Consider the following 25,481-nt stretch of genomic DNA (forward strand, 5'->3'; position numbering starts at 1 on the left):
AAGGGAGTTTCTGTGGAAGTTATACAACTTTCCAAATCATTCTTTAAGTCCTTTTTTTCCCAAGTCAAGCTTTGTATTCTACTTTAAAAGCAGAAATCTTACTTTTTATAATTAGATCTCTTTAAAAAGATTTGAGTAGATAATGCTTTTCTTTTCTGATAATCACCAGGGGCAAGAATCATTAGCTCAGCAGATATAAGATGCCATTGGCAAAGGCTCCTTTCTTTAAAGATAGCATAATTATGTTTAATGTTTCAGCGTTTTATTCTGCTGTTGTTTTTATTTTCGGTGTCTTCATACTTTTGTCTCATTTCACTCCCCTATTCCAATTTAATGTTTCAGCGTTTTATTCTGCTGTTGTTTTTATTTTCGGTGTCTTCATACTTTTGTCTCATTTCACTCCCTTATTCCAATTTAGAGTAAATTAAAGCATGAATTTGTGTTCTTCAACGTGTATGTGAAAGGACACAGGCCCGTGAAGCACCTGATTTACTCTTTTTGCAAGTTTTAAAATAGAGGTTGCATTCATTTTGACTTATGGACTTGCAAGAGAGTAAACCAACAATCTAACTGAAATATAATATTCTCTTTAGGAAGAAATTGTACCTCAATTTTTGTTTTGCTGGACCTATTAAAGTAGAGATTGATTTCATAGCACTTGAGGGATGTTGTGTTAATGATTTAAACACGAAGTTATATTCTCAGGCCACAGGCTTCTTGATTTGTGTTTGTCAATATTATGAGGCCAACTAACTCTTGGGCATGCTTTAACGAGTTTGAACATTTATGTAACAAATTAAATTAATTAAGTCACTGGAATGGTTTTAATACTTTCATCATTACAAAATTGTAAAGAGAGTTTCCTTCATTTAAAATATCTAGTTGTTTTTTCTTCTTTCATCTTTTAAAATAACTTGCCATAAACCTGGAACTTTTTCTTCCCGAGATCACATTTCTGGGCTTTACTTGTTAATTCTACCCTTCAAGAAAATTCTGCCATGTTTCTGAAGCCTGTTACAGCCTCAAGCACACTTTCAGGAGAATTAATCTGTTTGTCTTGTCAGTAACACACTAGGATAGAGTCAGTTATTGCAAATTTTCCTTGTAGGGTGACTTTGTGTAAACTAGAAAGTTCATATGTTGATTAAATCAATCTTTTTTAGTTCAATGAGCTGTTAAGATGGAATGAGTAACCTAGTTAATACATAACTATAGAAGCCTTGGCATCCTCCATTTCAAACTATTCTTGTGTTACTTTAGTGCATTGAGTTGCCAAAAATCCATTGGTACAAAGCATTTCCTGTACATTGTTTTACTTTGTCCAAAAGATATTTATCTATGGTTCATATTTGCGCATCACTCTGTTATCTGAAAACAAAAAAACCATTTTTTTGCAAAGTTGAGGGGTAGAGTCTCTGCCTCTCTTCAGTGACCCTCACTTACCTCTTTTGTCTTTTCCTCTCCTGTTTAAAACTTCCTTCTATAAGTCCTTACCCAGGTTTGACCATCAATAGATGGAATAAAATTTCAGAGCTTATCTTGCCTTCAAATCTTTCTTGTTCTAGCTTGTAGAAAGGACATAGCAGGTATATTAATATTTGCTAAGTGTTAGATGACAGCCTTCTATTGTGCTGCCCATCTTGGGATGATTTTTTACATTTCTAGTAGGAGGCTATTTAGTTCAAAGAAATAAAATTCTAATAATTAAATAGACTCTTGGGCAATACATTTTGCTCATAGAAGAAATCTTTGGAGGCAAGAAGCTCTCTGGCTTTTTAAAACATACCTAGTAGGTCACTTGCATCAACAATAGTTCCCACTAACAAATTTGTTTTTGTTTAATGACTTATCCCACAGGGACCTTCCCATGGTCTATCAAAGTCTATCTATATACAATATGCATCTAAATCATCCCTACTTATGTGGTCTGTGTGATGAGGTACAATGAAATCAGAAGCAGGAAAGGGAGGGCTAAGAGCTCCTGAAATCTTTGCTAACCTACTCATAGCTCAGGGTCACCTCTTGGTTACATTGGCTTAAAAAGGATTACAGTATGAATGTAAAACCAAAAGCAGCAGATCAACAATTAGCCTTAGGGAGAAGAGTGGGTCCTGACATGTAGACACCAGTAGGGGGAAATCTTTCCAGGGACTACGTAGCATTCTTGCCCAGTGACGACTGCGACTTGCCTCCCAGGCAAGCCCCATCAAGACCAGAAGATGGCTTTGGCTCCAGCAGTCTGCAGTGCCCTAATATGTGTATCAAGCATAGGGGTTTTAGCAGCTTTCACAAGGCCATTTATCAGTCATCTGCTACTGTTAGGAAATCGGAAGTGTTCAGCTCTTTTCACTTTTAAAATGGTAAGGAAGAGGGGAATTTTTTGTTCTTTTCTTCAGGCTAGAATTCATAGGATTCCAGCCCTTAAACAAGACGATTAAGTAACAATTCTGGTTTTTCCCCTTGGACAAGAGGAACTTATTCCCGTTATGCCCTATTGCTTATGAACTATTTTAAGACGTGTCACTGGCTTCTTTTCTACCCATACCTTATAAGGTTACACAGAGAAAGATGAAAATTACAGGGACCATGAAATGCCAGTGATGTGGGGGAATCAGTTGGCCTCGTTTATGTCTTTTGTTTTAGAACGGAAGTTCCTGCCTGTCTTAATGGAGAGCCAAGTAAGTGTCCTTCAGGCACTAGAAAGAGCCCTCTGCCTGGGAGACAAAAGCCTGGTCTTGAGAACTTGTCTTTCAGTAGCTGCGTGGCCTGGGATTGGCCTTTTTAAATTTTACTTTCCTTATTTGTGATACAGAACTAATAATATTTTTTTCTACCTACCTTAAATTCTTGTGAGGCTCCAATAAGATAATAGACACACAAGTGCTTTGCAGATAGAGAGGCTTACAAATGCACAGGACATTGCTTTGTTCCACAGCATTTTATGTCTGGGCTTTACTGTAGCTACATATTTATCTTAACGAAAATCTCCTGTTCATCAAGAGCTAGGAGGAGAAGGGAAACTGAAATCAGAAAAGAGATAATTTCCCCAGAGTTACAGGGGAATTTCAAGGCTGAAAAGTAATAGTTAATAGATCAAAATTTACTTATGAATTTTTTAATGATGAATTTCATCAAAAATTAATTGCCTTTAAATTATTTAATTCTCTAAATGGCTTTTGGAGAGAAAATCCTGTCAGGGTCTGCCTGTCAGGGTCTGCCATGCCAATCTAATTTCCTTCTGACCTCAACAGAAATTATCATTTCTGTTGACTCTGATTCACACATGTGACAATAAGTTGTAATGTTACAAGAAACCAGTCATTCTACTGTATTTCAGTGGTGAAGTAGAGTTCTAGGCCCTGAAATTTAGGAAAAGTGAATAGATGTTAGGTTAGCAGGGACATAAAAGGGTATGCGAACAGAACTGGGTCTATATTTTGTCTCCTGTTTCCTCATTGACTGGATCAGCAGGGATATTCCTGTGAGGGCACGTGGCTCTTTACAATACTACCCCTAGGGATCTGTTCACTTTAGTTCCCAAATAAATAGGAATCCGAGATGGAAGGAAAAACAGTTCTTCTGGATTCCTTTTTTTCAATAACTGATTTAGTAAAGTATGTATTTTATCATTTAATCTTTTTATACCTTTGCACTTTTTTTCTCTTCAAAATATCTAACATCAAAAATGAAAGTACATGGGATAAAAGGGATCAAATATATGGTGACAGAAGGAACTCTAACTATGGGCAGTGAATGTACAATGCGATATAAATATGACACTTGAATTGTATACATGAAACTTACTGGATTTCATTAACCAATATCACCATAATAAAAATTAATTATTATTTTTTAAAATATCATATACTGTTAAAAAAAAAAAAACCCGAAAGTACAGAAAGTACCACCTTGGAGAAAGGAAAAGCATGCTTGAACTGGTTAGATTACCAGAGGGGATCTCACATTGTAATCGAGTCTCCATCTCTACCGGAGGCTGGTCCATAAGAGGAAATGAAATAAAGAGTAAAAGAGATTTAGACTGGACATAATAAAAGAGCTGGGGCTCAAAGGTTTTTAAATATTGGCAGGAGGTCTTAACTATCCCTGGGTTCACATTTGTCAAAGGTGGTTTGGTGCAGCCATTGCTATAGGTGAGATATTGGACCAAGTGGCTATAACTATGCATAAGGACCTCTGAGTCTAAATTTTCAATATTTTCTTGATTCTTTTAAGAGACCTTTAAATTACATGAATTATTTTTAATGAAGCATTGAAAATTAATTTAGAAGGTTTTTTAAAATGTTGCCCGTTAAACTACCAGCTCTGAAGTAATAAAGACTGAAATTTTCTTTGGCACCATCTTTTACTGACAAATAAGGAAACAAAGAGCTGGCAGAAGCAGTGCCATTCACAAAGCAATGGGAAAGCCTTGAGTTCTGCTTGACTGGTGGTCAAGGGCAGGCCCCAGTCCTGTATCACCAAGGAATGTTGAGGGGAGCAACCGTTGTGAATCGCCTGTGAGATTCGTCCCCGAGCCTTTGGTCTCTGAGCTTTTGGAAAGCAGAGGCATGTTTTCTATCAGATTCTACTTACACACATATATCTCTTCTCTTCTAGTGTGGGAAGATTTTTAAGTGGGTTTATTTTTCCAACTTTATTGTAAAATAGATTCTTCAACCCTCCTTCTATCCCTCCCACTTTCAAAACTTATTTAAAATAAAAACAACTTTATTGAGATATATAATTCATATACCATACAATTCACTCATTCACAATGTGCAGGGTTTTTTGTATGTTCACAACGTTGTGCGACCATCAGCACAATCAATTTTAAGACATTTTCATTATCCCAAAAGAAACCCTGTACCCATTACCAGTTAGACAATCACTAATCTACTTTCTGTCTCAAGATTTACTTTTTTGGGGACATTTCTTCTAAGTGAAATGATACAACATGCAGTTTTGTGGTTTGTTTTTGTTTTTTGTTGTTTGTTTTTTAGTAAGTGGCTTCTTTTACTTAATGTTTTCGATGTTCATCTATGTTGTAGCATGTATCAGTGCCTTGTTCCTTTTTATTGCCAAATAATATTCCATTGTATGGATATATCACATTTTAAAATCAGCTATACCAGGTGACTATAACAAAGGGCACATTGCTAGATGAATATGAACAGAAATAGGCAGGGTCAAATCACAAAGGGTGTGAAGTTAAGGATTTGGAAAATGGGAAACCAATAATGCCAAAATGGTGCAGTTACCTTGGCAGCCAGTTTGGCAGTTTCATACAAAACTAAGCATACTCTTACTCTTATACATGTGTAAGTAGAATCTGATATGAAACACACCTCTGCCTTCCACAAGCTCAGAGACCAAAGGCTTGAGGACAAATCTCACAGACAATTCACAATGGCTATGCCCCTCATGATCCAGCAGGCATGCTCCTTAGTATTTGCCTAAATGAATTGAAAACATATGTGCACAAAAATCTGCACATGAATGTTCATAGAAGCTTTATTCATAATTGCCAAAACTTAGAAGCAACCAAGATGTCCTTCAGTGGGTAAATGGATAAATAGATTGTAGTACATCTAGATAACAGAATATTTTTCAGCACATAAAAGAAAGCACATGAAAAGACATGGATAAACCTTAAATGCATATTACTGAGTGAAAGAAGCCAATCTGAAAAGTCTACATACCATATGATTCCAACTACAGTTGACCCTTGAACAACACAAATTTGAATTGTACAGATCCACTTATATGTGAATTTTTTCAATAAATATTTTCCTTATGATTTTGTTAACATTTTTTTCTAGCTTACATTATTATAAGAATGCATTATATAATATAAAATATGTGTTAATCAACTTTATGTTATTGATATGGCTTCTGGTCAGTGATAGGCTCTTAGTAGTTAAATTTCGGGGAGTCAAAAGTTATACACAACTGTGGGGGGTCAGTGCCTTTATCCCTTGTATTTTTAATGAATCAACTGTATATGACATTCTGGAAATGCAAAATGGTGGAGACAATAAGATTAGTGGTTGGTAGGGTGAGCCAGGAGGGAGGGATGAATAGGAAAGTATGGAGGACTTTTAGGGCAGTAAAACTATTCTGTATGATACTATAATGGTGATTACCTGTCCTTATGCATTTGTCAACCCAGAGTGTATAACATCAGAGTGAACCTTAATGAAAACTATGGGCTTTTGGTGATAATGATGTGTCAATGTAAGTTCAACAATTGAAACATATGGAGGCTGTGGCAAAGGATATTGCTAGTAGGGGAGTCTGGGAGAAGGGAGATAAATGGGAACTCTGTATTTTCTGTTCAATTTTGCTGTGAACCTAACTAAAACTGCTCTAAAAATGAATTTTTAAAAGTATTATCAGTTTCCCATTGTTCAAATCTTTAACTTTATGCTTCCATGATTTGACCCTGGATATTTCTAATCATTTCACATTTCAGTGCACCCTTTGTTACAGTCACTGGTATAGCTGTTTTGTGAATATGCCATCTATTTTATTCTCTCTTCTTGACCACCTTGCCTCTACAACTCTGCTGACACAGTTCCATCTACCTGGAGCGCACTTCCTCTTGTATCTGAAAATCCTCACCATCTTTCAAGATTCAGTGTAGATGTCACTTCCTCCATGAAGTGTTCTTCAAAGAGAATAAATATCACCCGCCCTATTACTCTCATGCCACTTGGTACCACTAGTTTCCTAGAAGTAAGAACAAAAGCTCCTTCATCTCTGAATCTTTAGTGCCCCACAGAGTCCTTTGCACATTAAATGTTTTTATTAAATTGGCTAGCTGGAAAGGCATTTCTCAAACTGAAGTCTGATTAAATTCTAATATACTTCAGGAGTCTGAATTCTCTAAACAAATTTTTAGATCTATTCTCATTTTAATGATAATTCTGAATCACTTGGATCCACATTATAATCACGTTGCACTGCACCATTTCAGTGCCTATACTTGTGTTTGAGAAACACTGGACTAAAACATTCCTCAGAATGTATGTAACCTTCTGATCGTAAAGTAGTGCAGCTGTAAGTGATCATTCCATCTTTGGAAAATACAATTGGTTTTACCCAGCAGCACCTTAACCAGCAGGATAAGATACTTCTTAGTTACTTCCTGTTGGTAGATAGAAGAGATAGTTAAGAATGGTTTTATTTGTATTCACTTCTATGTGTCGGGGGAACGGTGCGGGGAGGAAAGAAGGGGAGGGAAAAAAGAAAAACTAGAGGGCCCCCTAGACATTAGTAATAAAGTTTTGAAAGGATGGTGTAAGGATTTGGCCAGGGGTTGAATTTTCTTTCTGACTTTTTCTCAGTTTCATCATTATGACCTATTTCAGTGAACTATGGAAATGGTTGAGCCCTTGAAATCAGCAGGTCTCCAAAAGTTATTGTATTAATTCAGATTTGATAGTGCCCTTCCACTAAGTTAGGTCACCTCAGGCCCTTAATGAAAGAAGAGGGAATATGATAAATGAATCTCTCAATCTGGATTTCAGAGTACCATTGAAAAGCCTGATAAAAATCTTCCAAATCCTAATTTGTTAAAAGAAGCTTTTCACATGTACAGTAATTGATACAAGCAAGTCATAAGCAGGTTAAAAAATCTTCAGCTTTCTCTTTTACTGTTGCACTTGATTTTTCACCTTCCAAAGCAACTCGTTTTTATCAAGTTTGTTCAAACAAATCTAGATCCTTCACTTGCTTCTTTGAACACACAGCTGTTTGCTTCTCAATGAGGTTGATTATTGCTGGCATCTTGAGAAGAATATGAAGATGCAAATGGCCAGGTGTTATCATTATCATTGCACAAAGTAAAAGTCATTGAGTTATGTTTCTAAGCGGGCTTGGATTTACTATGTTCATTTCCCTGAAGCTGTTCATGGGTATCTCTTAGTCTACCTCTTGTAGTCTGTGGTGAGTACTTTCTGAAAATGGAGGTGAGGGAATTCAGAAATCAATATCGTATTTTATAAAAGCCATTTAATATGCTTGTTTTTGAGGAGGCGACAAGATGATGATGAATGTGTGCCCTTGTCAGGGGACAAGTGTATGCCATCTTTTAGACAAAAGGTGAATTAGGATCTTAGAATCTTGTGGCTCAAATAAGTTTCCAGTGAAGCAATAACAGCGTTTCATCTGGATAAAGAAAAATACAGAGAGAGAGAGAGAAGGCAAGCAAGCAATCCAAAAAAAACAAAACAAAACAAAAAACCCTAAATCAAAACCAAGAGTGGGTGGGATAACTGAGATTTTGTTGCTTAATCAGAAACTAAAGAATAGTAGTGGATGTCCTAGAGCCCAAGGTTTTAGTTCATAATGAACTCAGTCAATAGTTATGAAATATTCTCAGTGTATAACCCCTTCACATGAGCAACTACTGTGCTTACTCACCTTTTTTTTTTTAATAGGTTGGCAGATGTCTAAAGATGACTTAGCTCTTTGGGAAAGTCATATAGATATAGATATAGATATAGATATAGATATTATAAGAATCACGCTATATACCAGGCTATTGTTCCAATTAAAATTGTAATTAGAAGGAAAAATTATTGGGTTTAATTTTTTCCTTTGTTATAATGTTAATTATAAAATTGATTTTTGAATCCTTTATAAAACATATGCAGTCTTAAATTTCTTTGTTTTGGCAAATCTAACTTTCCTGGCTTTATACTGATACACGTAGAACTGACATAGAGGTATTCTACAATTTTAAAGAACATTTCAGTTTTCATATTATATCAGAATGCTTTTGGCTGCAGATACAGAAATTCCCAACTCGACTGGCTTAAACATAGCAAATACATCATTACACATAACAAAAAGTCCAGCACTAGTTAATTTTTTGACTCCATGTCATCATTCAAGACCCAAATTCTTTTCATCTTTCTGCTCTGCTAGCCTCAGCTATTTGGCCTCATCCTCTGGTCCCTCATGGTTTCAAGTTGGCTACAGCAACTCTAAAGTGTCATATCTTTACCATAGCCAGAGGCAAAACATATTCTTAGAATCTTCCAGCAGATTTTTCTTTACACCTCATTATCCAGGTTGGTCATATGCCCATACTTAAACCATTTAAGGCAAGGGAAGATGTCCACCACGATTCACTTAGACCAGTGAAGACCTTAGCCTGAATCACATCAGTGGTGGTTAGGGCCAACGGGAAGGTAGATATCTGAATGAAATTAGAGTGTGATTTGCAAGAAAGAATGGGAGAATGCCAATGAGATGTACAAAACAAAATCTGACAAACAGGCATCCCTAAAGCTCAAACTAAGAACCCTTTATGTAGGATCTTTGAATTCTCTGCCTGTGTCAATTGCAGAGAATGCAGCTATATCCTCTGACTACATGTATTCATTTTATTCTTCATAGGAATCTGGTCAGGGCTGACCCCCAGCCTGGAGACTAGGATCCAGTACAGTCTTGAGAAGTCAGCTATCCAGCATGGTAGGAGCTAGGAGGAAGGAGGATTAATTGGAGGCTAGCAGAGCCCCCAGGAAATGGGAGCAGAGCTGTAAATCCCCAAAGAACAGGTTTGAACAAGAGTGTGACAAATCTAGGCCGTGTATGTGAGGTCTAAGAGAGATCGGGTTGCATGGAACATAATGGCAGGGCACTTTGAGAAATGAAGAGTAGATGCAATAAGTGTTCCAACTCTGCCAGTCCAGTACCTGGAAAACAGGGTCATAAGTGGGCCCAGAGTCAGCTCACTGGGTACAGTGCGGGCTCTTAAGATGCTGACCTTCCCACTGGCTCTTTTTGGTTCTTAGGTGCACTTCGGGTGGTGTTGGTAGAGCATGCAGTTAAATGGATGCTCATTTGGAAAGTAGTAAGGAAGCTCAGGCAGGGCAAGAATTTGCATACATGGAACATTAAGTTGTGGTTTTGTTTATGTAATAACATGCCCTTGGCTTTTATGGAGGGTCAGTATAAGAAAGAGCCATAAGATTTCTCCATTGAATACAAAACTTGTCCATTCTGCTCTTCACTTTTCTCCTAGGTTTTCACATGACTTGTTCCTTTGGGTCTTCTCCTCTGAGAGCTTTTCCCTGAGCCCTCATCCCTGGCTCTCAATCCCACCACCATCCCTGCCTTCCTTCTTTTTCTTCATAACCCTTATTGGTGCTGCAAGATTTATTTACTCTTTTTTTGTCTTTCTCTCCGACCAGAAGCTGGCTTCATGAATATGGGAACTTGCTTTCTTGTTCATGCTATATTATCTCCAGTACTGAGAACATACTTTTTTCTATGCATTTGTATATTTAGTATACATATTTAAATCTGTAAGCTTAGTTTGTTAATAGTAAGAGAAGTTATGTGTGTGGGCATTTTTACATACATAAATGGAATGATACTGGTTCTATTAGTTTCTTTTGCTCTTCCAGAGCATGATTTTTAGTGGTTATGCAACTACTTTGAAATATATAAAACACCATAAAGTGTACCATGAAAATATCATTGTTTCTTGTTTAAGAAGTTGGCAGTTTGCTTTAACACATTTTGATTTCCCTTTTTATGTAGGGGACATGGTTTCAAAGTACCGAGAACCTTTGATCCACACCTTCCTGAGGGGAGTGAGAGATCCAGACAGTGCTCACAGGGCCAGCAGCTTATCCAACCTTGGGGAGCTGTGCCAGAGGCTGGACTTTCTGCTGGGCTCCGTGGTTCATGAGGTACTGCATGTCAATTCTTTTCTCTAAAGCTTGACTTCACTTGGACCTATGGTATAGCTTTGGATTGAGAGTCAGGAGACCTGTGTTATTTTTCAATATTGGTTAAGTCCTTTAACCTCTGTCGGCTTCACTAGTCTGACATGTATATCGAAAGTTATATTGTAAGAATTTTTTAATTCTTATTTAAGGAAGTCATCTTATCCTACATTAAGCAATAAAAAAGGATTTATTATGAAGATTCCAAAGTAACTAACAGAATTGCAGAAACTTTGAGGAAGGGCAGATGAAACTCTGCCTGAGTCTCTGGGCCACCTGTGAGCCCCATCTCTGTTCACAGAACAATCTCAGGCAAATACTCTAATTGGTCCTCTTTGGTCGCACATGCTCTGTATTCAGGGGGACAGAGTCATTTACCAGAAAAGACTATGTACTGGTCACTTTACACCCAGTGCCTGGTCCATAGTAGGTAAGGGAGCAGCCAGAGTAACAGCTGTACCAAGTGTTGGCGCAGGATGCTCCTGATTCTAGAGTTTATGATCTAATGAAGCGCGGATCTTGTCACACACTTGTGTGTTGCTCCATGAATATCTTGCTCTAGCCCCTTAAATTTTATGTTTGCCCTAGTGTTCTTTAGTCATCAGTATATTAATATGTATCTTGAGCACCTACTACATGCTAGCGTGTTGCTATTTAGAAATGATGATAGACAGAAAGGGCAAGTTAATATATGGCCAGGAGTCTTTTTCTGACCAATGCACTTGACCAGCTCTAATCTTTTTTGGAAGAAGATGGCTTATAAATTATAAATATATAGATAAAATAGTTTATGTTACCTTTTTATTTATGAGGGACCAGATTTCTCATACAAAGCATGTAACTTTATAAGAACAAAAACTTAGACAACCGTAATAGTGGTTTCTTTTACAATATTCAGTATTCTAGGGCTGACCATATTGAACATCAAATCCTAAGAAGTACCTACTGAGAAGGAATTTTATTCAATGTCTAGTGATTGTACCTTATCAACAAGCACAGAGACACACTCATCGATGTATACATACACTTGAATTTATGATATTTCCTAGTTCCTGAGCTTTATTTATATGCTTTGTTTTATTGATTATAAAGGCTACTCTTATCATTAAATTCCAACTTAGGATTTTTAGGGAAGTTATTTATCAGTCATTTCCTCTCCTTTAACTCTTCCTCGGACATACTCCTATGCCTGTTTTTTTTTTTTTCTTTCCTTGGAAACAATGGTTATTATTGACTTAAAATCTTCAATTGCTCTAATGTACATGAACCATTAGGCACTTGGTCTTTGTTTGCTTTAGATGGCACTTAGCAAATCTCTTATTCTTTAATAATATTAACTTATAACACTTAAGAGAGAGCCTTTGTGGGAGTATTTAGTTATAGAAGCTAAAGATTTCAGCCTATTAAAACTTCTCTGGGTCAAATATTGAAATGATTCCCACATTTTTTCTCTGTTTACTTGGTTTCTTCGTGCGACTCAACCTAAACTGAACCATAAACCATGAACTGAACCATGACTTGGGTCATGATCTGAACCAAGCCCAAATATTATTATTTTTAATAACAGCTTTATTGAGATAAAATTCACATACCATACAATACACCCATTTAAAGAGTACAATTCTATGGTTTTAGTATATTCACAGAGTTGTGTAAGCATCACAATTAAAAAAAAAAAAAACATAGCTATGAACTGAATAATAAAAATTTCCTCCATATCTTCAAATAGATCAATTTGGACTTGGCAGGATCATATACATTTTCTAAAAGCAAAGAACCTAGACAGTGTCTGAACATCATGATCTTCCCAGAACCCCAAAACTGAGACTCTGTTTCTTTTTGAGCCCCTAGGTTCTTCTCTCCTTTCTCTCTTCAGGGAAATTGTAGCATGTCAGCAGCATATGATTACCTGTTGAAAGTGTGGGAGAAATTTCTTGGTTTGGCTAATTAGAAAGATTAAGCCAAAGCAGGTTTTGTAGCATTCAAGAAGTGTCTTCTTTCTGGAGGCCCACCTGACCTGTTGAAAGAGAACCAAAGAGGCTCAGCTCCACCACCTACTGACCTGTGTTCACTTGAGAAGATAACTTAGACTCAGCTCTATTTCCTGACCGAGAAAATGGAATTAAAGTACCTACGATGCAGGATCGTTAAAAAGATCTAACGTTTATGTGGAAAATAAGAAAAAGTAGAGGAAGCTAAGGGTGATCAGGTTTGAACTTTTAGGCGAAGGGGAGGTTGCAGTAAATCATGTATTCAAGCCCTATTGAGAAGGTGACATGTCAGTAAAGAAATTTTAGTTTTCTATTTTAAGATCTTTCTTTAAGGAACATTTTGGTCATTTAAAGGGGGCTGAGGATGACAGTGATGAGGATGAGGAACAAGGAAATGGGAAGAACAGGGGCAACCAGTGTCCTTCATATGTTCCCAGTTGTACATTTACCAAACACCTGCAATGTGACAGGCCTTTTGTTAGGTGCCAGGAATTAAACACCCTATAAGATACCACCTTGCCTTCTAGGCCTGGACAACTTGGTAGAAGACGCAGACATCAATGATTACAATTACAGTCCATTATGTGTGCTGTGGGAGCACATTTTAGGAGCCCCTCAGTTAGGTTTGGGTACTGAAGAAGATATGATGGAGGAACAGACCCTTGGAGGTAAATCTGAAGAACAAGAATAATATTTGGGTATCCCAGAAAGGCAGAGGTGAGAATTTCAGCAGAGGGAACAGCTTATGTAAAGGCACTCTGGTGCGGGAGAGCCTGACAGGTTTGAAGAAGTATAGGAAGATCCAAAAGGTTAGAGTGGGAAGTTCGTTGGTGGCAGAGCTGGGGCAAAAAATAAAAGAGGCAGCAGGGGCCACATCATGAAGTACTTCATTAGCTTTATGACTTCCTGGCTCATAGCAAGAATCAAGCATTGCTTATAAAGCCTTCAGAAATGCAATATGAATAGGTAGTAGACTATTTACTTACCATGGGTGCTAACACAGAGCCTACCTTTTATTTCAACTTTAAAATCAATGTGTGGAGCTGCTGCTGTGGGGGCATCCACCTGGCAAACCCCTTGTCCAGTGACCCTTCCCCACTTCTAGAGATCTGGACTTTCTGTAACATCAATACCAGTAGTGTTTATAATCATTAACAAATTGCGAGCACAAGAAGGGCAGAATCAGTATTTACCCTTGCACCCCATAGCACCTATCACAGTACTTGGCACTTAGTGAGTACTCAGTAAATGTTTGTTGATTAATATTGAAGAGAAAGAGGAGCAAGGCTTATTTTAGAAGACTAGTTTTTACATATCTTTAAAATAGTAATAATAAAAATAAATAAATAAAACAGTAATAATAGCAAGCACTTAGTACTCTTCTGAGTGCCTTACGTATGTCAGCTAGTCCAATCCTCACAGAAGGAACTGAGGTACGGAGAAATAAGTTGCCAAAGTCATGCCAAGAGGAAGTGGCAAGTCTAGGATTTGAATGCAGGCAGTAGGTTCCCGAATCCATGCACTTAACTACTCACCTATATTTTCTCTCAATAAATATTTTCAGTTCATTTATAAGATTGCTTTTTTGGCCTTGAAAAGGAAGAGACTTGCCATGTGAGAAAAGCTACTGACAGGAAGGGTCATGTAGCTCCGTACTAATAGCATTTGCTTTTGGCAATTAAACTTCAGAAGGCAATATATTCCCTCCGATTTGAAAAACCAGGTGTTTCTATCCCACATAATTTCTGTCTCTTCTTTTTAGTTGTTTCTTCTTATGTATCATCCCACGCTTGCCATGTCATCAGTGCCAAACCAGCTGCCTTGGGTGGACTACAAGTTCAAACATGATTGGACACCCGACAGTCTTAGTAGTTCAGCCATTGAGTCCTCCTATAGTCAGACTGCTCTTGTTCATTTGTATTGAAAAAGTGGCATTATTTGGCCTGGCTTCTAAGTAGTTCTTCATTTGTTCATTCATTAAACAAGTATTTATTGAACACTTACTCTGTGACAGTTATGGGGCTACAACCAAACCATGTGCTAGGTGGTGGGGATCCAGCTCTAAACACAACAAAGTTCTTGCTCATGGAACTGACATTCTAGAGAGGAGAGTTAGGTAACAAACAAGCAAACAAGTAAATAAATGTATACTGTGGTCAGAGGGAGTAAGTGCTAATCAGATAAATCTAGTAAGGTAAGGGGCAGGAAGGGAGTTTGTATGTGAACTTAGATGAACAAGAAAAGCTTCAGTGATGAGTGATATTTGAGCAAAGATCTGAAGGAAATACCTGGGGAGAGAGCGTTCTAGGCAGAAGGAGCAGAAATACAGAGGCCCTGAAGCAGGTGCACACTTGACTTGCCAAACAGCAAGGCAACTGTAGCTTGAGTGAAGAGGGTAAGGGGAGGTATTGGAGGTGGTGGCAGTCCAAGTGGAGCCTTGGAAGGACTTTGGCTTTTACTGCGAGTGAGATGGGAAGCCAGAGCAGAATAAAACAATCTAATTTATTTTAAAAGATTATTGTATCCTCTTCTATGACAGTTCCTTCAGTGTCCCATGAAAGCTCTGGAAATCTTTTGCAGTCTTAAAAATGCTTAGCCCCAGTGTGCACTGGTGGAGAAGGAGGTTTAACTTTGGGCACATTGAAGGACTTCTTCATGAGCATTTGTCATGTGCCAGGTATATTAGAAGACACAGAAAAGGACCCAATCTCTTCCCCCAGGGATATCTCAGTGGAGTGTGAAATACTGAGGAATAAATAAGTGGACTAGAGTGATGTCATAGAACAAGCACAAGGTGCTGAAGGAACATGGAGCTGGGACTCTTAGTTAGACTTGTCAGGGCAACAAGGATGTTACATTGATCAAGTGTTGGCCAGGCAGAGAAAGAGGAGAAGCATAATCTAACATGATCTGATCTAGGGATCATTGCTATAGCCCATGGGCATCTGAAGAAATCTGTCCTACCTGCTAGGTGGTCCAGATTTGTGGGTATTCGTGCTGTGACAGTGCATGCTGGCAAAGAAGGATAGGATCAGCTCTTTCACATTCTCTGTACTAGGAATTCAGGTTTTTCCTCTCTATTGGTGTCGAGATTTAACTTGTTTGGAGAGCATTTTTATTTTTCCCAATTTCTTCTTCTTGTCAAGAGCTGTGTTCCTTGAAGACAAATCTAGATAGGCTCTTTCATCTTTACCACTCTCTCTGAGAAGTAGATATGATTTAAGTGAACTGCACTGAGAGGCCCATCCTCAGTACAGCAAATAAGATATGCCCTAGGTGACAAGTGAAGAAGCAATCCACTTTAAATATATGTCCACAAACCTGAGCTTTGAGGTCTGATGCAAAGCTATTGCCTCTGGTCTAGCCGAATAATCCAAATTGATTACCAATTTTCCACAATCAGTGAGGTTTTCTAAGTAGCAGGGCATGTGCACTTTGAGGGTACATAGACTACTGAGGTGAGGACTCAGGTAGATGTCCTGGGAAACCTCGAGGAAGCTAAAGTAGCCACCACAGTTCTCTTTCATGGCAGGTTAAATGAGCAAAGTGAGCATGTTTGAATTAGAGGCCATATTGCCTTTGCTGTTAAGATTTCTTAGTTTACAAAATAGAAGGACAGATGGTCCAGTTTCAGACAAGTTAGTATACTGACTGAATTTTAAGGAAGCATCAGGGAAAGGGATGAAGATTGAAAAGAAAATTGAAATCATGTGTTCTCGATACATACCTCGAATCTGGTACCTCTCTTCTGGAATTTTCCAAGGGAGTGTGTGTGTGTGTGTGTGTGTGTGTGTGTGTGTGTGTGTGTGTTTGTGTGTGTAATCTTGCCACTTGTATTATCTTTATTTATATAGTTCTAATTATGCTTGGTGTGTGCCAGCTGTTTGAGGAGTGATGTTTTCCTTATTTATGTTGGCTTCTATCAAGTGTTAAATTACTTAAACTGACCTTTAGTGTTTCCAAAGCAATCATCATCTTTCTCTCTGTACGGCTTTCAGAAGTCGATATGATTTACGTAATTTAGCCAATGAAGAAAAAGCCTTACATAGTATGGCTTATTAAAATAGGTACATCGACCCGTAGGGCAGGCAACATAAAGATCACATAGAATGGGTTTCTGCCCTCTGGGAGGACTTAGAAACGGAATAGAAATATTACACCAATTCATAAATTAGTAAAGACCTTACATCATAGATGATGACCTTACATCATCTATCTGTCTATTCAACAATGCTTTTAGGGGTGGAAGGCAGTGTTGAGTATGTCCTTGGGATTGGAGGTGAGAGAGACTAGCCATGGGAGTGACTTGTTCAGACTGAACAGATGAGAGTGGCCCTGCTTCTAGTATTTGACGAGGGGTCTATCCCACCAGCCTGCGATAGAGCAACATTACAAGTTGGTTACGGGAGCGTGACCTGAAAAGAAGGCTGTTCTTATCTCTAGATATCTGCAAGATCATATTAAAATTCTGATGCTTTAAAAATATTTTGCATAACCAACCATTACACATTTGGTTTTTGTGGCAGAAGTATTGAGGAAGGTTCATGACCACTTTTCTGTTCACAGGACCCTTGCTGATTGTCCTGGGTGGCTGCTTGCAGATGGGCTCGAGTCTGGTGCATAATCACTAACAGCCTGTAGCAAGCAGGAAACCATTCCTTCTGATCTCAGCAAGGCTTATAATAACCAGCTCTTCTCTAGTCATACCCTCAAGGTGGCATGGGGATTCAAGAACTAGCTTTGTGGGGGAAGCCCTTTTCTAGCCAGGACACCTCTGCCTGTCCCAATTTTGGAATAAATGTCTGAGAGTTAGAGCTGGCCTGACACTGAGAGCTGAGACAGAGGTGTGGTCCACTCAGCATAGTGAAACAGAATAGAGGTGGCAGAGCTGGACGCCATCAGGGTTTTAGGCCAGGAAGCCTTGGTGGAATGAAATGTGGAAACAGAAAGGCTTGGGAGCATCTGCACATTACCTGGCCTGTGCTGGCTTTCACGCTTTAGTTATCAGACTGAATAAGCTGAACTTTCATGTGTCAAGAAGGACTCAGACCTAGCTGTAACTTGTTTCTCTGATTTCAGCTCTTACCTTGTAAATACTAAGCCTGCAAGTGGAGGTAGCTATTATATTGTTGCCTGTTTGGAGGTTGCCCAAGGAATTCCTCCTAGGACTGAATTACCTCCGTCAGAGACATGGAAACCACTGGATGGCCTTGAGTCAGGGTGTCCCAGGTCAAAAGCAGAAGCAGCTTGCTGGATCTTATTGAAAAATGGCCCCCAAAGAGTTGAGCTTTTCTGGGATTTCCCTTCACTTGCAAACTGATAGTTTTTCTAATCGATGTACAACTTGATTAAATGCCAGTGCATCACAGATGCAATTATATTTAAAAACAAGCTACTTCTTCTCATCTCTTTGCCATCACTGATTAATTAAACTCTTTGAACTATGCCCAACTGTTTGAAAGCTGTAGAAAATACAACCTGCATATTTAAAATTTCTGCACAAGTCTGTGTCCTCATTTGTGCCTATATCTTTTAAACCTTTTTAAAAACCATTCTTTAAACACAGGATATATTTATACATGTTTCCAAATACACAATCTGGCTATTTTCTTATCATGATTAGAAATCCCTCCACAGTTAGCAAAGAAATACACTTACATAGTAAATCAAAAACAAAGTATGTGAGAGACCAATTGAATAATTTCAATTTTTGCTGCCATTGTTCACACTTTCAAAATTTTTACTTTTTCTTTTTAAATCTTGCACAAATGCCTCTGAAAATTTTGTTGCTCTTGTTTTTAGAGGTAACTCTTCATTGAGGTTTTAGAATATTTTTGTGCCTACCAGAAGCAGGGTTGGGGGTAAGGTGACTGGTACAGGGTATAGAAAACTCTCATTATATAACATGTAATTATTAGCACCATGTTTTGCAAGTAATGTCCAGTCTTTTCTGTTATAGAGGCATCTTTTAAAGTAAATGAGCACTGAAAGATATATTCTGCAAATGAAGAAGTCCAGGCAGGGAGCCTCAGAAATTGGCCCCTAGTGACTCACATGGGGTGTAAGCTGGATTTGTAGGACTGGGAGGTCTGGACATGCTGAAGAAGATCCATTTGAATGTTTATGTATTTCTCTGACTGTGGGCAGAAATTTTCATCAGTAGCACATCCATACTCACGCCAGGCCTTGAACTCTCAAGCCTGCTTAGCCAGATCTCCATGGTTCTCAGTCCCTAGATGCTGCTGTATTTGGACCATCCTTTCTTCCTTCAATTTGATGTCCCTAAAGGGGGAAAAGTAACAGTTCTTCCCACTTTTGAGTAAATATTTGCAATGGACCATGCTTTTATTATAAAGTCACATGCCACATAATGACATTTTAGTCAACGATGGACCACATATAAGATGGTGGTATACCATACAGCCCAAGTATGTAGTAGGCTTTACCTTTTGGTTTGTGGAGGTATACATTCTTCGATGTTCGCATGACAAAATTGCCTAACGTTGCATTTCTCAGAATGCATCTCCATCATTCACGGCACATGACAGTATACATGTATCCCTTCCCACTCTCTAATTTTTCTCCTGAATTCCAAACCAGATTTTGTCCTTTTTCAGAAAAACCAGACTAAATCAAGATCTCTGCCACTAGAACTCTCCCTCTTTACTGAAAATGAGGAAACTATCCACCCCTCTCTAAGCCAGAATGTTCTCGATGAACATATAGAAAGTAGAACATAGTTGGAAGGCTTTATGTAATTGTGCAATCCTGATTTTTATTGACTTCTTCTCTCACTCTCCTAGGTAACAGCTTGCCTGATTGCTGTGGCTAAAACAGACCACGAAGTTCAAGTGCGCAGAGCTGCCATCCACGTGATTGTGCTGCTACTTCGGGGACTCAGCCAGAAAGCTACAGAGGTAAGTCGGTCTCTTACCATTTGCAGATTCCCTACCTGTTTGGTTTTTGTCTGTTCATTAGTCTCCTTTCACCAGGGCAGGCCTCAAAACTTTTCCCTGGACAGACTCAGGAAAATTGTATTGTTTGCATCTTCAGTAAGAGTCTCTGTTTCTTCTGCAACACACTAATTGCTGCAGAAAAACCAGAGCACAGATTTATAGATTGAAACTCTGAGTCCTGGTATTCTCCTCAGGGGGACAAGTTTCAAGATTAGCTAGCTAGAGCACACTAAGCCTGCCTCTGTAGCCTGAACTATAGTGACTTGTCTTTCTGACTCATAATAGTTTATACTGAATTAGTAAAGGGCCTCATTCAAAATGTTTTCTTTCTGGCTGTGAGTTCAATCCATAAGTTTTTAGTTGCTGCAGAATTAAACTTTCTTCCTCCTCCAAGTAGGTTTGGCTGAATTTCTCCCCAGTGTATGGTCAATACAGGAAGAAAGTATTTATATCCATCTGTGAGCTAAGAATGAGTGACCTCTAAATTAATTTTCTTCTTGATCTTAATGGACACTCGTTCCCAGATGACTTTATAGAGAGAGTTTGCATTAATAATTCACTTATTGGCATCCATGATGCTGATCTATGGCTGGCACATCAGTATTTCAGTGTCGGTGAAGCCATTAGAAGGGTGATTGTTTTGTCAGACACACAGGCTTTATTCATACTAGAATTTTGCCATATCATGTTTCTTACACCATTTTTGTACAAGCATGGACTCATTAGTTATCCCCTAACTATTATCTAGGACCTTGAAGGGAGTGAGGGATGTACAGATCATAACTCGATAACTCAGACAATTAAATAAATTGCTATAGGGTACACACTGTTCTTGAGAATCTGTTGTACAAGAGGGAGTTAAGAGTGAGTTTTTTTCAACCACTGTCAAGATCAATAAAACTCTGACAAATAACCATCATTAGATAAGTTGTTAACAATGGGGAACTGGGTGAGGGGTATACAAGAATTCTCTATGCTGTCTTTGCAACTTATCTGTAAATCTAAAATTATTTCAAAATAAAAATTTAAAAATATGAGTTACAATACTTAAATCTACAAAACTTTGTAAGCTCAACACACTACGAGAGAGAGAGTGAAAGAGAGAGAGGGAGAGGGAGAGAGAGAAGCAGAGCAAAATGCCTGGTTAGTAAAACGAAAGAAGAATTAGAAATTCTATCCAGATTTCTCACATCCATGTGTAGCCAATGAAAGCAACACTGCTTGTCTCACCAGTACTACAATAATTTGTGGCCATAGAAGATTTCATCACTTTCAAAAAAGCCATGTGAACAAAAAACCTCTCTCCTACTCTCCAAACCAACTCTAGTCTGCACTCACTGGAATTTACAAATTGTGCTTACTCAGTGAATAAAGAGAAGGAAATAGGATGGGACGAATGTATGATACCTCTTCCTGTGGATCCTTGAGACCAGGTGTGTTAAATCTTGTAATCGTAGGTATGATTATAATCAGGAGCACTTTGATGAGAAGCGGAGGTAACCACAAAGCTTTCAATCTAGGATTTCTCTTTACTGCTCTGTTTTGCCCCCAGGAACAGCTGAAATGAAAATGCCACTTTGTTAATGAAGTTCAGTGTTTTTTTTTTCCATCTAATCACTATTTCTCAAGCTATAGAGTGCCAAAAGATAATCCTAGGTTTCAGTGAATTCTCTGTTGCTCATAGATGTGTCGCAAAGGACCTCTGTGGTTCTGGCAGCTTGAAAAGGAGGCAGAGAGTCAGAGGCAGAGGTTCAAAAGATCAGGTGATAGATTGGAATCAGAGGGAAGACATCAACTCCCAACTCAGGAGGTAGCGTTTTACCTCTTTCCCATTTGAAAGTAGCCAGAATTTTGTTCAGTCAACACAATGTCAGCATTGGAGGGAAATCCTGCCTCCACTTTCTTACTGAAAAACTTGTTTTTTCTGTTCAGCCTTGTTTTGGTCTTATGACCCTATCTGTTTGTTAACTCATCCCCAATATAGCCCAAAGCCTAGGAGAAGCCAGAAGGACCCTCCTTTAAACCTATTCCCATGTACCCTTGCCAAACATAAAGTTTACTAGGGCACCCAGGAGAGGAGCTGTGTTTAGACCTGTGTCCTCTATTGGCCTCAGAGTTAAGAACAGCCCTCAACATAGAGAAGATGAGCTGAGCAACAGAATGAGAAAATTATGCCTAACTCTCCAGCTTTTCCCGAATTAGGTCTTTGCAAGGTGACTTGTTTGTTTATTTAAGTATTGTAAATATTTAGAACATCCATATTTATAAATTCATTCCAAAGACAATAATGAATAATTAGGGCAGTCATGGCTGAGTGGTAGTCTGCCAGACTGGCCTTCCTTCAAATAACAACTGAAAACTCTGGATGTAACATAGTAAGCAGCTACTGGAAGACCCTGGAGTGAGGTCTGAAGCAGGCCGGTTCTTCTTACGGGGAGCCCATGCTTAGAGGAGAGGTGCTATACAACATGAGGTCTCATTTCCTTGGCTCTTAGCACAGAGACAAGTCCATTTGGCAAAGAATACAATGCATTGGGGCACTGGTAGAGAAGTCATAGTCCTTCTGGGCTGTGGAACGAGAAGATTGAATCTGGGGACGCTACAGCTGCCAGAGAGGGCAAATTCTGGAAGGGAAAGACCTAGACAGAGGAGTCCCAAATTCTGTCTGCCTGCATCTCTGGCTGACCCCTGAACCAAACACGATAATTGCATGCTTTAAAAGGCAAAGGGGAAGGGGAAAAGCACTAATTGGAAAAGAGCAGAATCCAGAGTCTCCATAATTTAACATTCATAATGTCCAGGATACAATCCAAAATAATTCAGTATATGAAAAACCAGGAAAATGGAACATATAGTCTCAATAGAAAAGAAAATCAACTGAGGCCAACCCCAAGATAATCCTGACATTGGAATTATCAGGCAAGGATTTTAGACCAGCTATTATATTTATCCTCAATGAAGTAAAAGAGAAGTATGCCTGCAATTCATAAAAAGGATAAGCAATCTCAGTAAAGAAATAGAAACAATTTTTAAAAAACTAAATGGAAGTTCTAGAACTAGAAACTGTAATATCTGAGATTTTTTAAATCGCTGAACAGTATTAAAAGAATAGAGACGACAAAGGAAAGAATAAAAGAATTTGAAGCTAGAGCAATAGAAATTAATGTGAAGAACAAAAACGAAAAAAATAAAAATAAAAATAAAAAGTGAGTGGTTTGGAGTAACCAGGGGTTCTCAGAAACCTAAACCTGTGTTTTCCCTATAAGCAATGGCTCACTATCCACTAATTCAGTGTCGTTGCTGACTTTATAGAACGTAACTCCTGTGAGTAATGAGAATCAACTGTACAATCGGTCTCCTGTACCCTTAGGGGACACAATCCAGGACCGCCAGTGGAGGCCTGAAACCAAGGATAGTGCCGAACCCTATATGTGCTGCTTTTTCCTATACATACACCCCTATGATAAAGTTTAATTTCTGAATTAGGCGCAGTAAGTTATTAACAACTATAATAATAAAATAGAACAATTATAACAATATACAGTAATAAAAGTTATGTGAATGTGGTCTCTCTCTCAAAATAGCTTATTATACTATACTCACCTTTTCACTTATAGGAAGCACTTTACAGCTTCTCTTTAGCATATCTGAATTGCCAGCATCACTACTCTTGTGCTTTGGGGCCATTATTAAGTAAAATAAGGGTGACTTGAACACAAGCACTGTAATACCACGACAGTCGATCTGATAACCAAGACAGCTACTAAGTGGGCAGTTAGCGTCTATAGCATGGACACGCTGGACAAAGGGGTGATTCACATCCAGGATGGTATGGAGCGAGACGACAGGAGAGTTCGTTATGTTACTTAGAATGGTGAGCAATTTAAAACTTATGAATTATTTAGTTCTGGAATTTTTCATTTAATATTTTCAGACCACGTTTGATTGTAGGTAACTGAAACCGCAGAAAGCAAAACCGCCGATAATAGGGGACTACTGTGTATACAATAGGAAATAAAAGTTGATGATCTAGGGTTGACTATAGTTCTAGATTTATCTAGATAACCACTACTGTCGTTTTCTACATAGTTTACAGAAAGCTGACTTCTCAGAAGAACTGTGAAGTACTTGAGCACTTTGCACGTGGGTTTATAGTGGCTACTTATGGCAGCATTTTATATTGAAACTTTTCTCCTTGCTTTTTATTATTAAAAGGTAATTCCCAGAGCTTAGCTTTTCTTCTTTATGATCTCTAATTTTAGATGGCAAAAAAATAATTAATCTATTCTCTACTCTGTCTAGTGGGAGATAAGTAGTAGGCTTTAGAATTCATTCTTTCAAGATGATAAACAAGTCTTGACACCAGATCATATCTTCAAAAATAAGCAAAACCTGGAAGCATCTTCATGGGGAGGAGTTTGGGATTAATTATTAATTGATGGCTGAGTCAGGTTCTGAGCCAAACTCAGGCCTCCACCCAGGAGTGATTTTTAATTCCTTCTTTTGAGTCCAGTGTTGGACTCTGATGGCAGAAGACTCTTCCTAATAACATTACGAATAGTAGTTTCACTAACGTTTGTGCAGCTGAGAGAGAAGACAAACCCTGGCTAAAAAAAAAAAAAATGATTTGTGTTTGACGTTATGTTTTTTAATTACAGCAGTTATACGTGGTCCATCCAAAAGGTTTAGTGTGTGTGTCCTAGGTTCACCTTGTGCCTGTCTGTCCAGACTGGGAACTAGGACCTGAGGAGGATGTGATACTTAATCTCTGACATAGCACAAATGGCAAGTTATAAATAAATGGACAGACTAAATGGAAACTTCCTTTTATTGGTTTTGTCTCATCCTGAAAGTTATTTTGACAACATTTGGTATGTTTTTGTGCTATCAATATAGCAAACAGTCCCAGTTTCCTTCCCAGAGCTAGTTTCACAGACACTACTCCTTTTTAACAAATTGATGGCTCCATGTGAGAAGCAAATGAAAAGAACATTTATATAAAAATGACAAGGATCCAGGTAATAATTATTCCTCTGTAAACTGAAAAGTGCTTGGGAGAGCCCTTCCAGGACTAAAATTAAAGAGCACCTCCCCTTCCTGAGAATGAGGAGCTTGCGGCCAGTTGATCGAGGCGGGAATTCTGTTCATCGTCTTCTGCTGCTGGCCAGGGCTTGGGTGTTTACAGTACTGACATGATTCATAAAAGGCATTTAATAAGATTTAAGCATTTGTTGGACATTATTTACACTGTCAGAGGCATAAAGAGACTTTAAAATATATTGTAAGTTTGTAATTTTTAATTTTTATTTTTTTATTAAGGTTTATTGGGATAACATTGGTTAACACAATCATAATTTTCAGGCGTACATTATCATTTGACTCTGTATATTCTATTGTGTGTTCACCACCCAAAGTCCAGTTTCCTTCAGCTACCATATATTTGATCCCCTTTACCCACTTCACCCTCCCCCTAACCCCCTATGTTTGACCCCGTTTACCCCATCTATTTCCCCCCTCCTCCCCCACCCCACTAGTAATCACTACTCTGTAGTCCTCTGGTACCCACTAGTCTATAGTCCATGGCCATGAGTCTCTGTTTATTTGTCCTGCTCATTTGTTGCTTTTAGGTTTATATCCCACATATAAGTGATATCATGTGATTTTCAACTTTTTCTGTCTGGCTTATTTCGCTTAGCATGATTATCTCAAGTTACATCCATGTTGTCGCAAATGGCAGTATTTCATCTCTTCTTAGGGCTGAGTAGTATTACATTATATATATGTAACACAGC

At 38.3% G+C, this 25,481-nt stretch overlaps 1 protein-coding gene across 2 annotated transcripts in view; it reads left to right on the forward strand.

The window, feature by feature from the left end:
* The window catches only part of TANGO6 (transport and golgi organization 6 homolog), a 128,529-nt gene that overhangs the window by 79,254 nt on the left and 23,794 nt on the right, over positions 1-25,481 (forward strand). For both annotated transcript variants that reach the window (XM_025045243.1, XM_006909805.3), the window contains exons 16-17: positions 10,555-10,706; positions 19,537-19,650. In XM_025045243.1, coding sequence (XP_024901011.1) covers positions 10,555-10,706; positions 19,537-19,650 — 266 coding nt within the window. The remainder of the gene's footprint in view (positions 1-10,554; positions 10,707-19,536; positions 19,651-25,481) is intronic.

This window comes from Pteropus alecto, unplaced genomic scaffold (genome assembly GCF_000325575.1).
Source record: "Pteropus alecto unplaced genomic scaffold, ASM32557v1 scaffold42, whole genome shotgun sequence".
NCBI classification, from domain to species: Eukaryota; Metazoa; Chordata; class Mammalia; order Chiroptera; family Pteropodidae; genus Pteropus; species Pteropus alecto.